This window comes from Mustela nigripes, chromosome X (genome assembly GCF_022355385.1).
Source record: "Mustela nigripes isolate SB6536 chromosome X, MUSNIG.SB6536, whole genome shotgun sequence".
Taxonomy (NCBI): domain Eukaryota; kingdom Metazoa; phylum Chordata; class Mammalia; order Carnivora; family Mustelidae; genus Mustela; species Mustela nigripes.
The window spans coordinates 25,894,270-25,909,051 of record NC_081575.1 but is presented as its reverse complement, the minus strand read 5'-3'; the positions used below and the strand labels follow the sequence as shown (position 1 = coordinate 25,909,051).

Sequence of the window (14,782 nt, the reverse complement as noted above, 5' to 3'; positions counted from 1 at the left end):
TATCCTAGGCAGAAAGGAGAATAAACATTTTGACATTTTAATAACACTTATGACTATACGAATGCATATTACCTAGAAATTAGCCTTGACCATGCCTATCTTCTGGGATGGACTTCAGAGACAATGTGTGTCAGAAGCAATATTGAGATAGATGGACTACAGTACAGCAACAGTCTTAAGATTTTGTGACGCCAAATGAAGTCTTTAGATGAACAAAAGATTCAATTTTTTTTTTTTTTTTTTTTTTTTTACCTCGAGGGCTGTTCAGTGAAGCTTCTGATGCTTTTCCGCCATCTCCACAGTGACTCTGGTCAAAGGGAAGGCACTGATCACCTGTTCCTGCCACCACTTCAAAATTCTTGGACAGATCTTTCGCTTCCACAAGAGATTTCAACCTGTAGACTTTTCGAGTATTGGTGTCTGATAGATAAAGTGATTCAGACATAGGGTCCATAGCCAGATAGTATTTGTGAGCAGGACTTGTGCTAAGGGAGAGAAAAGTAAAGTTATTCAAAGCAGTTTGTTCAATATGCATTCCCTGCGATCTGTTTTTTGTTGCAAATGGAAAATTCTCTTAAGAGATGAAAAAAAAATAAATGTATCTTCTTTCTCATGTACTGAGGGAATGGATACTACTTTGGTTTTCTAGTAAGGGGATTGGGTATTAAAAAAAAACTCAGTGTGTACTGTTAAACTGAAATGAAGCTGGCATTTCAATACCTTCCATTTGGGGAGCAGAGAAAGAAGCAGATGAGAGAAAATCCAGTGAAATAATTTTTTTTTTCATCAATACCGCTCCAATCCTGCCTGGATGGCTCACAGTCACCTCAAACTCAACAAATCCCAAACAGAAGTCCTTCTTTCCTGCCTTCCCATCCTTCAGAACCCCACTTCTCCAGGCTTCCGACTTCACTGGGGACCCTATCAGCCTCCAGGGTCCTGTTGTAAATTGAAAGACGTGTTGTTTATGGAGGGCTGTGCTGGAAATGCATTGCCAAACTTTTCCTCTCTAATCTTCCTTTTTTTAGTTGACCACCACATTTTTCTAATCCATTTTGTCTTCTTTCAGGACATAGTAGAACTGATTATATTTGACTTTTTTGGAGGGTTATAATCAAATCAACTGCATCTTTTAAAGGTGATGGTAAAGTTACCTTGATTGGATTTTGATATTCCTGAAACTCTTTAATTACATATTTGCATGGGATCTCTTGTGATATTTTTATCTGTGTACATGGCTGAGCTCATTCATTCATTTTGATTCTTCCTAATCCCATTTTTTCGATGACTGGGGTAATGTTGGTTTGGGGGATATTTTGCTTGATCCTAAGGTTGGATCCCTATCTTTAAGAACCCTAAAAACTTTCTAACATTCCTTGGTGTGGTAGACAAGCCTTTCTTCACTTAGTAAATCCTCACATGCCTGTTAAGGCTCTATTCAGTTATTATCTCCTGAAGAAAGCCTTCCCAAATCTCTAGTCTGGGTTATTTGTACTGCATTTACCCGTATTTTGGGGATTCCATATCATATTAATTAGCCCCAAATCCTGGCCCATGGCCGGTTGTTAAAGCCAGGAGCTATTCTTCATTCCTTCTTTCCATCATTCTCCATATCCAGTAAAACATCGTGCTTTTAAAAATTTTACCTCCTAAACTCTTCTCCAGTCTTTCCACTTCTCTTTATCTTCATGGTCATTATCTAAGCCTCTCCTCTTTCATCTGAGTTCCTTCCTTAGTACCACTAACCATGTAATTGTTCATTAATCTATGAAGAAGTATTTACTAAGTGCACTAATGTGCCGAGAACTGTGCTGTGGTCTGTAGACCTCTTCTGTGTGATACAGCCCCTTTCTTCATGAAATTAATGGTCCAAGGTGGGAGTCGGTTCAGCAAATAGGCTATGATTGTCAAGTGTGTAAACAGAAGTAGAGGAGGAAAGATAAGAGCTGAGGAGGGACATATGGCTTATCAGCACCTGTCATATTGTATTAGCATTGTTTTTAGAGATAAACTGAAGTCCATATTTTATTAAGATTTCCTTAGTTTTTACCTAATGTCCTTTTCCTGTTCCAGGATTCCATCTAGGATACGGAATTTTATATTTAGTCATCATGTCTCCTTAGGCCCCCTGGGCTATGACAGTTTCTCAGACTTGTTTCTATGACCTTAAATGTTTTAAGGAGTATTGGTCAGGTATTTTATAAGATTCCCTCTACTGGAATGTGTCTAATTTTTTTTCCTCCTGGTTAGACAGAGGTTATAGGTTTTGGAGGGGAAGACCACAGGGGTAAAGTGCCATTCTCATCAAATCAAATCAAATCAAAGATACATAACTCAACATGACTTATCACTGTCAATGTTGACCTTGATCACCTGGCTGAGGTAGAGTTTATCAGGTTTCTCCAGTGTAAAGTTACTCTTTCTCTCCCAGTTTCCAGATTGTGCTTTTTGGAAGGAAGTCACTCTGTGAAGGCAACACTTGAGGGGTAGGGAATTATACTTCACCTTCTTGAGGGTAGAGTGTCTACATAAACAATTTGGAAATCTTCTGTATGAGAGCTTTATCTTTTCTCCTCCATTTATTTATGAATTCAGGTGTTCATTTGTATCAGTAGAGATGGGTATTTGTTTATTTTTTTTATTACAACCCAATGCTACTTTACTTTGTTGTTCAAAAGGCTCTGGCATTGGCCACTGTTCCTGTTGGCTTGTGAGACACTTTGACATACATCCATCAGCGTGGAGGGTTTTTTTTTTTTTTTTTGGTTTGTTTGTTTGTTTTGTTTTGTTTTTGTTTTAGTCCTTCTCTACTTTTTGGCATTAAAAGTTGCTCAAGGTTCATCTTTTATAATCTCTGCCCGAGTACTGGAATGAATCATTTTGCTAATGACCCCTGGTTCCTTATGTTGGAGAATGGTACTGGAAACCAAGATGTGAGTGCTAGGTGTAAGCACTATTTTTTTCACATCTCTCCAACTACACTGTACACTCTCTGTAGGCAGGAACCATATTCATCTCTGTCTTTAGTGTCAACAGACTCTCTGATGGGGTTAATGTTCAGTTACTTCTGAACTAAACTGTAGGACATGAAACTAACTAATACACAGAAGTGTCCAGGTCTTGGCTACCTACCCCAGCAAAATGGCAGGGAGAGGATCATCAGGGTAATTAAGTTGCCCTTAAGGGCTGGCATGTTTCTGATTATATTTGTAATTATATTTGCCCTCTAAGCATATCTGTGTATGTTAATGATAGTAAAAGCTAGCAGATACTGATTTGAGACCCAGTTTATAGTTTTAATTGGAAAAAAATCAGATCCTATTGGAATACTTGATTTTTTTCTACTTACCTTCACTTCATCAAATAAGAGAATTCAGTAGATTCCAGGGACATCTTCAACCCTGGAACCACCATGGCAGCTGCTGTAAATAAACTGTAAAGGGCCCCAACAGACTCCAGAATTGATTTGGCAGTCATATCAGACAAGACATCTCTGTAGCAAAGACTGCTTAAATAGGGGTTTGGGTAAAAGTTTTTACATATTTAGTTGAATTTTTGCCTTTAGAATAAAATTTCTCCAGTGCCCATAAGATCTTTCTAGAATAAAAAGGGGGTCACAACCTTTCCCTGAAACACCCTTCAATATTTTGGTAGCCAGTTGGTGGAAGTTTCAGCTGAGCCAGATTAATCATGTTTTGTTTAGGAAAAGTCCATAGGCTATTTTTCCAAGAGAAATGTTATTCGCAGAAAAGCACTTTGGAATGCATTACATTCATTTATTATTGAATATCCCCAATGTGCCTGTGAGGGAAGTTAAAATTATCATTCTCCTCAAATCTCAGCTGAGGAAACCCAGACACATAAAGGGCTTGCCCAGGGTCACTAACAAGATATGCCCTGACTGAGACTAGATTAGATCCTATGTGACTGTGTGTACAAAGTACCTTCAGAATACTTTAGTCCTGAAGGTAGCAAAAAAAAATGTTGTTCCTGCCTTCTTCTAACTGAGCAACATATTCTATTTTGCTCAGCTAGGCTGTTTTAAAATTTTGTGTGCTGGCCTTTAGAAAATGGAATAGCCCAACACACAAAATTCAAATCTGATTAATGTTATTTTCTTGACAGCTAACAGTCAGGAAGGTTTCCTATATTGATATGTAATTTCTTGCCATTTCTTGCCATTTCCCAAGTGCACTTGAGCTTTTTGGAGATTGGTTTCTTTCCACTTTTTAAAAACATGCCATACCCGAGAAAGAAAACTGCTGGACTACATTTCAATTTGTTCTAATCCCTTGTGTCCACATGCATATTGGAATTTGAGATATGTGAAGATTTCTTTTGTAACTTCAGTGTTAGACTTATTGTCACCTTCTGGTTAGCTTTACATTTGAGCGGTGCCCTTCAACTTAGCAAAGATCACTTCATTCATGCTAGTTAAAATCACATAGATTGTTAAATGGACAATTAATGCTTATAATTAATACTGTGCAACATTTAACCAGTAAGCAATTTGACAACCAGCTTAATTTGCTTAAGGAATCAGTTATGCCAAAGTAGCGAGGCTGAGCTTGTGCACTGGCATTTAGGAAGTGGCATCTCTCAAACGAAATCCAAATTAAAAACCCTATCAGTGCCATTCTGATGACAATTGGCATTCGGAAATGAACAAATTCAATTTTCTCCTTTGCAATTTCAGGTAATTTAGAACAGTTTTGACAAGTGTAATGCATAAACAAATTGAATAGAAATGCTCATTATGATTAATTTCAGAGCTCTGTGTCATTGTTGGTAAATGGTTGGTTTAAAGTTTTTCTATTACTTCTTTTTGGTGGGAAGAAATAGAAACCATGAGGTCACACAAAAGGAAAGAGGAAAAATCTTATTCAAGAAGGTCATCATGCTCACTGTCTTTTAATACACTCGCCAACAATATTTCTGGATCTGAGAAGATTGCCGTATCACCTCCCTTACTACCGCAGCTTGAAAACATTGAATCTATTTGAACTTACAGACTCATTTGTGATATCACCTAAGGAAAACATAATGAGACTTAAGACTTTGCTTTCCCATGAAGTACTGAACTGCCAGGTCTCACTTATCTTGTTTTCTTTTCGATATAGTCTGATCCTCCAGCAAATTCCCACTCAGTGGAGCTCTCTTCTTTTGTTAGACACTTACCAGAATCCTAACTTCTAAACGTGCTTTCACATTATTCCTTTCGCTTTACTTAAAAACTAAAATCTCCCTGTTAGCCTGTTATTAGGAGGTGGCCTGTTAAGCAAGAAGGGGCATTAGGTCGCTGCCGGTGTGGTTTGCTTACCTATGTCTGGTATCTCTGTTTCTAGGGTGCACAAGGTTATCCACGAGTGGCAAGTAAAAACAAATAGAGAGTCATCAGTATCATTCAACAAGCCAAATTCAACCAGACACACCCAGTTCTAACTCAGTTTGTGGCTATTAGAGACTCCATGGGGATCATTTCATTGGATGTACATGCCAAAATGGACCTGACCCCTCCTGGCTTCTCCTTCTAAGATGGCGTCAGGGTGATTGGCTATCTTGCTTGGTGAGTGGGCAGAGCTCGAAGGCAGTTTTTTCTCTCTGGAACATCTTCATCAGAACCACCTGTGTTCCCGCTCTATGTGCAGTTTCCTGGGGTTCTCCCTAGTCAGAACCTCGAAGTGGAAGTGGGGCTCGGAAGTTTGATTTTTAACAAACCCAGCTGGTGATTTTGATACAGACAAAGGTTTAAGAACCACTGGATTCTCAAGAACCACTGGCTTTGAAGAAGTAACCACTACAAAGATTCTGACCATTCCAGAGTCTGTTTTGAAAGCCATTCACCAAAATGTAAAATCAAGCCTTGTGTGCAACAGACATCCCAAATCTATCCCAAAGCCACTTATATGATCTCAGAAATAAGATAGAGACATCTCTTGTGTACAGCAGCACATTCCTTAGCAATACTCAAAAACTTAAATGAAAAGTATATATGTTTTCTCTTAGACCATGGCAGAATGTCCCTGGTATCAAAACTGCTGCATCAGATTAGCTTCAGTAAAACATCATGAACATCAACTACTAAGCTCTTGTGTCTTCTAATGCTTTGTGCTCTAAAGGGGCAACTTGGGTCAGCAAAACAGACCCATCAGGTCAGAAGAAGCAGACCACTTTGGGGGCCCCTCATTGGTAAGTGTCTTGGCACATGGTACTCTGGGACCTGAGATGAAGCTTCTCACATCGGGGATGCAGTCTGTGTACAGGCCTGACTTTGGGTCAAATCTGCCCTGAATTAAAAGGCTATAATCATCTGTGAAATACAGTCATTTTAATTTGAAAATCCTTTTAAATCTCGCCCTTTATGTCATTAAAAAAAAAAAAACATGAAGGTAACACATCTTTTTATCTAAACTAGAAAATGTTCTTATTCTTCAGAATGTCAGGGAAGAAGAGAAGATACAAAATGATTTCATCTGTAGCTATCTGCTCCTACTGATTCAACTCTTTTTAAAGAAAATCTTTCTGGGATTTTACTAGTTGGGCCACAGGTCAGGATCCACTGACTCTTCTCTTTCCCTGGCCTGCCTCAAAAGGGTAGGCATCCTGTGGTTTGACACAAAAGGTCAAAAGGTAAGCCTGGAAGCTCTGATTAGAAATCTGGCCTTAGGCATTTGGACCTCTTTGAGGTTTTTTTTTTTTTTTTTTTTTATCAGTAGACACTTGCCTGTTTTTGCAGCCTCTAAATTAGCAGGTGAGTGTGCTCCAGGCTGGCTCAAATCATTTCCCAAAGGAAGTTTAGTTGTGGAAGTACTAGAAGGACCTCATTAAAACATGGCTTCATCCAAAATGAAGATTCTCATGGTACAGAACCATTTGTGTGGCTACAAAGGGTTTTGAAATGGTAATGGCAAGGGGTGGGGAGGAGAGTGGTTTGACTTTCTTGCAGCTGCTTCTGATCCTGCCAAGAATGTCGTTGTGAATTTGGAAAGATGTCCTGTATTATGCAGAGCAGCTTCTCTCATTAACATCTCAGAAGGAGGAAGTGAAAATGACAGAATTTATTTCCAGTGTGTGACCTTGTTCTGTCTCAGAATTACTTATAGTTATTGATTCAGGATTGAGCCACCACCAGTCAGTTCGTTGTCTAGCTAGCAACTGACTACACGCTGAGGTGCCAGTGTGAGCTCTTCACAAGTGCCTGGGCCCATCGGTAGGCACTGCTGCCTGGTAACTCACTGACTTGAAGCTGGCCACCACTTAGGAGGAGAAAGGAGTGGAACTGCGAATCTTTTTGCGAGCAAGAAATGTTCCCCATGGTAGGGTCTTTAAGCCGATCTTGGAATTTCTCAGGTTCAAGATGATTAAAAGGGCCATCTATTCTTTTTTAATTAAAAAAATTATTGAGATATAATTCACATACCATAAAATTTACCCTTCCAAAAAGTACAATTCAGCAGTTTCTAGTACCACTCAGAGAGTTGTGCCACCATCGCCATTATCCAATTCCAGAACATTTTCATCATCTCAGGAAGAAAGTCCATACCCATTAGCTGTCAATACCTATTCCTGACCTGCCCTAGGCCCAGGGAGTGATGAATCTGCTTTCTGCCTCTATGGATTTGCCTATTCTGGGTGGTTCATATAAATGGACTCATAAAATATGTGCCCTTTTGTGATTGGCTTCTTTCACTTAGCGTCAGGTTTGACCCATTCCTTTTCTACTTTTGTGAGGTGAGGGATGGAGAAAGAGAGAATATGCCTACTGTGGAGTTGCTGCCTAGTGATCTGGCATCGTGAGTTTGCCTGGCCTGCTCTGTGGAGGCCATAGCACTCAACCGCATGTTGTTATGCTTAGCCAGAAATATTTGATATCCCAAAGTGGTCTTCCCTCCCTACTCATCTTTCTGTGATATTCTTCCTTTGAAGACTGAGTTCCCACTTCTGCCATTTGCTGATTTCTTAGAGCTTCCAACTCCAGCAACCCTCACCTAAGACTATCTTCCCTCATGCTCTGGCTCTGTCCCTTGCCCCTCTCTCTCACTTCTTACCTGTCCTGTGTTTTAGGGCCCAGTTTTTAGCTGGCCGTTCCTTGGAAGCCAATCCAACAAATGAATCAGTGCCCAAGGACTAACGATGATTTTAGCTTGATAGGTCATTCTAACAGAGGTTCCTGTGTTGGGGACTCTTAAAGATGCAATGTGGCAGCTCAAGGGAACACATTTCTTAGAGCGGGAATTTGGGCACCTTGGAAGGCCAGCAAAGATGTTTCTGGGTCGGGGGAGGGAACCGTTGAGTGCTACCACTAATACATGAGCTCACCCTGGTAAGGTCACCACCTATTTCATCTACATGGAGTGTTTCTCTATTTGTTGCTCCAGTGTTGCTGACAAAAGGATGGTTCTTGGCCATTTCTCAGTTATTTTCCAAGCTCTCAAAATCCAGACTCCATTTGTTCCTTCAGCAGCGTGCTCTACAAGTTCCCCTGGCCTTCTGCATGCTAACTGCTCCTAAGTGGGTGCTACTCTAGTTCCACTCCATCCCTAGTCAGGGATAGGAATCAAGTCCTGAGAACGATGGAGGAAATATTAACCAGTCACTGTAAAAGAAACGGTAGAATTGCAAGAGAAATTTTTATGTCACATTGACATATGTTGAGTCCAAGTTACTCAAGGTACCAAGAAACATTTGTCAGGTTCTTATTTTCATCTTTCTTTCATTTTGAGGGATGGACAAAATAAATATCTGGAGAATATCAGCATCATGAACAATAACAGCATGAGGTTTTTATAAAGAATAAATAATTTCCATTCATGCTTAATAGGTTTTCTAATAGATTTGTGAAATTAGAAGTTGAGAGGGAAGCAAAGGGATATTCATATTTGAATTTTTACAAAGGACTTGATATGGTGCCTCCTATTTTCACGTATATAATTATCCCTATTAGCTTCAGAAAACCGACTATGGCCCTGAGGCCATAATCCAAGGAAGAAGAAATGAAGTCATAATTGATAAGAAATAGTAGACTTGGGGATGTTCACACTGAAGAAGAGGGAGCTCAGGAACCTATGAGGTCTGTCTTCACACACATCTAAACGTGTCAGGTCTAAGAGAGGAGTGGCTGCCAAGCTGCTGCAGATGCTAACATTTGCTGTTTCTGAGTGGATGTTTTATGAAGGTGGATTTCAGTTCAGTGTAGGCAAGAATTTTCTAAAAGAGCACTCCAAAGATTCAATGGGCTGTCTAGAGGGGTATTTAAGTTTCCTGTTAACTGAAAGGGATCAAACAAAGTAGATGTGATCAAACGTCAGGCATGTAGTGGGTGCCATGTTGTACCAGATATCTCCATGGTCTTTTCTAACACTAAGCTCACAAATCTGTGATGTTCCTTTTGTGTTACCAAAATGTGTGTGTATGAAATTTTAACATGAGAAGCAAAACCACAGGGATAACTAGGCCTAAACTATCTCTTATAGAAATGAATGTGTCTTTATAAAAATCCTCACAGAATGTATTTTTAAGATTCCCTTAGGCTTAATTACTTACATAATGATCTTTTAATCTTCTCTTCTTTATTATCTTACCTCAATTTCCCACTGGAATGAAGGACTAAGATGTGTATGTATGGATGAAATCTGTAGTCAATGGGCAAAAGAGTACTTTATACTTTAAATAACAAGAAATAATATTGTTGCTCTTGCTATATTGCTAATGATAAAGACAGAACTGACTTTTCCTTACTCTCCCCATTCAGTCAATGATGGGCCAGCTAAAGGAAATAAATGATTGGCAACCAATGAAAATGAAATTATTTCTGAGGTCAGATGAAAGAAATTCAATCAGGGAGAGTTTGGATCAGCAGAGCTGAGGAAGGAAAAATCTACAGTCTTCCAATCTTTGGCATGTCAAAGGGCACCTGGAAATTTTCAATGTGGCCCACAATGAAACAAGAGGATGGAAGAGAAGGAAAGATAGAAGGGCATCCAGTAGGAGCAAACTTTATGTCAGAACAAACAAAATGCCATCAAACTTTGGGCTGAGAACTATGCATCTGTGGGTCTTAAAACAACTTAAACCACATAAGACATGTAAGAAGATGCTCAAATATTAACTTGAAATCAGTTTTATAGATAGAGAAGTAGAGAGCAGAATGGTTAAGTTATATAATGAATAACCTTGACAGAGGGTCAAGATCTGGAATGTTCTCTATCCCTTCTGTAATAACCTATTGACAACCTTGCTCTTCCATTCACAGCTTTAAGTGCAACCAATAACATAATGACTATATTAGTCTGTGTTTCCAAGGAAACGGATGACTCAACCAAGTAAAATGACTAATACGCACTGGGAGGGGGAGGGTGATGGCAGCAATTAAATCAACAAATTTTAACAACAACAAAAAAACTGGTACAAAATGAAGTTTCTATCTATATGCAATGGAATCCATTGAACATTATGGTTCTTAACATAGCAGAGACTTATTATATCAACTTATTTCTCTACAGGAAGTTTAAATCTGGAAGCTATAAAGAAAATAAATAAATTTACCAATCATACGTCAAAGATGCAATGTATAAAGTATAGACTACTGATCAAGCCAGACACAGTTTTTAGGTGAATCTAATAAGAACTATTATTAGTGTCTGAGTAAAGATAACAGATAATGTTTGCTGACATAAACTAGTTTGATGGTTTTGACTATAGGAAAATAGGGAGTTACTTATCAATTAGGTCAAAATCATGTAAATTCAATCAGTTTATTTCTCTGATGGCCAAGCATAAGTATTAGAGTAGATAAGGGAAAACTATTTTTCTCCCCCTTGAACCTAACACAAGAGAGAACTACTTCTTTTCCGTTTGAACCTAATCCAGGGAATGGTAACCATGAGTCTATGAAAGGGGTAGGTTGCTAGCAGGCGGGGACGTATAGGCAGAAAGGGGAAATTTGGGACCCCTGAAAACACACGTACAATTTTGTGTGAACATGTTCCCCCCCCCCCGCCCCCCGGGGAAGAGGTCCAACAGCCCTCCTTAGATTCTGAAAGGGTCCTGAGAATTAAAAAAAAAAATAAGTTAAGAAGAACTGCTTTAAAGGATGTGAGCTCAGAAAAGCTAGCTAGATTCAGGCTAAGTGAGAGAGCTTGGGTGTGTGAGCTCATGGCGTGTGCTTGCCTATGTGTTTGAAGAGCTGTGACAATGTGAGAGAACAGTACTGTGGAGTAAGAATGAATAGAGGGATTGGACAATACTTCACACTGCCAGAAATGGATTTTTCTTTATACTGAGAAAATCACTGCAATTGGGGTCCAAGTTACGTTATTTTATTCTTTGAATGACTTTGTGTTGAAGGTCATAAGGTACTTTGGACCAAAATGCAAATCTGTGAACTGTTAAGGATCCCTGAGCAAAGGAGAATCTCATCAGTGAATGAAAATTGTTCCACCTTAGGAAAATTTGCATTTAAATCACAAAGGAAAGGACTAAACTTAGCTGGGTTTTCTTTATGGTAATATTATTAGTCTTGGTATTTGTTTTTCTAGCTAATCTTATGGTTTTTCCTTTGAGGAGTTAGCTACAGAGGTCTAGCTATATAGGCTTTATAGGATTAGTGAGGTCTTTGTCTACTTGAGAGCTAATATCTGCATGACTAGAAACATTTAGATGGTGAATTAATCGTTCAGTGCTCCATCAATGTTTGGCATCATGGAAAAGGAGCATCCCTAGGATTTTGAAAACAATGTTGAATGTTGTAGAAATCATTTCTAAATGTGGGCATACAATCACCTTGTCCTTCCTCATTCGCTTTCCAGTAAGTATGTGCCCAAAGAGATATACTGATGGAAATGACAAGTCTCCATGAGGTGTGACACCCTAAGGTACGTGAACATTTGATTAGAGCAGGGTGCTATGACTTAATACCCCTCTAGACTCTCTAGGTGCACTTTACCCTTATAAAATCTTAATGTTAGCCTATTTTTTAAAAATCAGTCAAGGAACTAAACAGCTTTCTTCTCCATGACAGTGTCTGCAATTATAATTAAGAAACATTAAAATTGGAATGAATTACTTTGAAAAATGATGGGGTCTTGTGACTGGAAGATGTCCTCAGCTAGGTGTGAAGGACTAACTTAGTCTGAGAAAAAGGAGGTAGATTCCAGAGCAAGCACAAAAATCTGAAAAATTTCAAGGAATGTCCTCATATATTCAAATTTCCATGCTTGTGTGAACATAATGTTAAGTGGAAATGACCCAAGACTTCTCATATGTTTTGACTGGCCTTGATGGTGCCCTGTATATAGAAGTTACTCCATCAATGTCTCTGTTCTCCCAGGCACTATTTTTGGTCACTATCTTTCAGGACAATGAGGTGATGCCTGAGGCAACAACTGTTTTATGGATGAGTTTATAGGATGGCATCAAAATCTCCTGGAACAAGAGAAACTTTCAGCCTAAAGTTCCCAAGGTATGTGTCAGGGATAAAGCTGTCATAACCAACTGGAGAGAAGACTCTATCCATTTACCCAGAAGAAAGAAAACAGGTCTGTCTACCCTCACTGGTATGGGCAGGGGTGGTTCCCTTTTCTAGGACTCCAGAGGGCATATATTTGCATCCTGTGGCCTCAGAAAAGGAGAAATAAAGCTGATTAGGCCATAGTCTATTTAGTTGTAATCTTTGTGTAACTTCAGAACATGTAATACCAGAAGGTATGAATTCCTTTCAAAAGGTGTCAAAATACTTTGGACTCCCCAAAAAATTCCTAGAATGGATTAAGAAAGTCTAATGATGAATGCTTTAATCTTTTTTCCTCCCCCAATGGAATAGAGCTTTCAAGTGTAAAGAAAACAAAAAACTGAGTTCTTCCTTCCTTATCAGGGTACACAAACACAGACTTCTATCTTCTTTTTTATGAAGTAACCACTTCAAAAGACTGAACCTGGAGAACTTGGAAAATGTAGCCTTTTGGATCTGGCATTACCTCTACCTGCTAGAATGAAACAAATATTTTTGATCAGTGTCCATCGTGACCAACAGAGGTTGAGTGACTTACCTGAGCAGCTGGAAGTACTGAGATCCATGTCAGTGACAGCAATGCTAACAGGGAAGGCCACACATACAGGGAAGTCAACACTTCCTGGGTGTCCAAAGGAGTGGGCATGTTGACATATGTCCTTTGTCCCTATTCCTGCATCTTAGGCTCAGGGTTAAAATATGGGCAACTGCACTTTCTGCTCTTTCTGGCAACGTCTTTCTCTTCATGTTATCTCATTCTTGCTTTTTCCTCATCCGCTAAGCAAACAGAGATTAGAGGAGACTTACCTTAATTCCAAAATACTAACGGAGTTTCCCGAGGGAAATATTCGTCTTACAAAATTAAAGTCGCCAACATACACACTACCATCAGGGCCAGAAGCTAAGGCAACAGGAGCAAAGAGTTTGTTGTTGTGAGCTGGGCCATTACAGTTGGTACAGGCTACACTCCGCTGGTGTCCATTACCCATTATGGTTGATATAACTGGGGGCTGCTGGGAAATGAACATATTTTCTCCATTCCCTTTATGGATGATTCCTAGATTTAAGAAAAAAAAAAAGAATAAAAAGCCCACAATTACCACACAATATTCTCAGTAACATTTTAATCTCCCTCTCGTTCAAAGCAGCATCGAACTTTGGCTTGGCATAAAAGAACCTGGGAGTGACGCACTGTCGTTTTGTTTCACTGCGTAGCCACCACAAACAGTAGCATAACACTTGGCCTCAGTTTGTCTACCTGTGATATGGGTTAATACATCCAGGCCCGTTAGTGCTGATTCTAAATGCCTCAATAAAACATTTGATGAATAACTTCTAATGATCACCTGTTCACTTTGGGCTCTGTGAATAATCTGTGGCTAATTTTTCATCTCATGGCTGACTTTCTCCTGATGCCCGGTACACACCTGTCTGACTTCAAATTACCCTCACTATGCAACTGACTGGTTCCTGAAAAGGAAGTATCAGTCAATTTTAATATTAACCTTAGCAAAACACCATCAAGAAGGTAATCTACTTCGGTGAAAAGAAAAAAAGTCATACCACTAGAATGTACTTCAAAGATATAAGAAAGGAACTTGAATTTTCCACTCTTTTGGACCATATCTCACTATCATCAGTGCACGAAATAGAGATACTGACTTATGAAAATGCTGGAAAATACTGTGTAGTCATTCTCTTTGGGCAATCTCATCCATTCTTACAGATTTAACTCTTATCTCTGTAGGCTGAAACTTTCTCCTGTCCAGAGTTGGCACCTGCCCTGCAATTTCCTGCTCAATCGCCCCCACTTGGATGCCTCGCAGGCCCCCCAAACTCAACAGAGTAAAAGGGAAATCTATTTTTCTGCTCCCCCTACCAAACCCTGCTCTTCCTCCTGTGTTGCCTACTCATCTTAGGATGAGTGTACATGAGTGTATTCACCCAAGTTGGAAATGTGGGCTTGACTGCGGCTCTTCTTTTTCTCACTCACTACACTTAATTCATTATGAAACCCACTATGAGTCTAACTCCTACGATATGCTGAACCAGTTTTGTCACCTCCATTGCTATCATTACTGCTTTAGTTCAGTGTTTCTTTACTTCTTCGTCTCCCGGTCTCCACACATACCTATCTCCCCACCATCCCCCCTCTACCTCTTTCCATTGAGATTGTTTTAGTGTGTGGCTTAGAATCTTTCAACAGCTCCACTTCCTTCATAGAATAAGGGGCACCTTCCCTATTATTTTTTTTTTTTTTTTTTTTTTTTTTTT

General features: G+C 39.3%; 1 protein-coding gene across 3 annotated transcripts in view; it reads right to left on the bottom strand.

Moving 5' to 3' along the window:
• TENM1 (teneurin transmembrane protein 1) overlaps positions 1-14,782 on the bottom strand; it is an 805,114-nt gene that overhangs the window by 99,254 nt on the left and 691,078 nt on the right. For all 3 annotated transcript variants that reach the window (XM_059385607.1, XM_059385606.1, XM_059385608.1), the window contains exons 22-24: positions 13,316-13,565; positions 5,321-5,341; positions 253-485 (exon numbers count right to left, since the gene is read on the bottom strand). In XM_059385607.1, the coding sequence (XP_059241590.1) occupies positions 253-485; positions 5,321-5,341; positions 13,316-13,565 (504 nt within the window). The remainder of the gene's footprint in view (positions 1-252; positions 486-5,320; positions 5,342-13,315; positions 13,566-14,782) is intronic.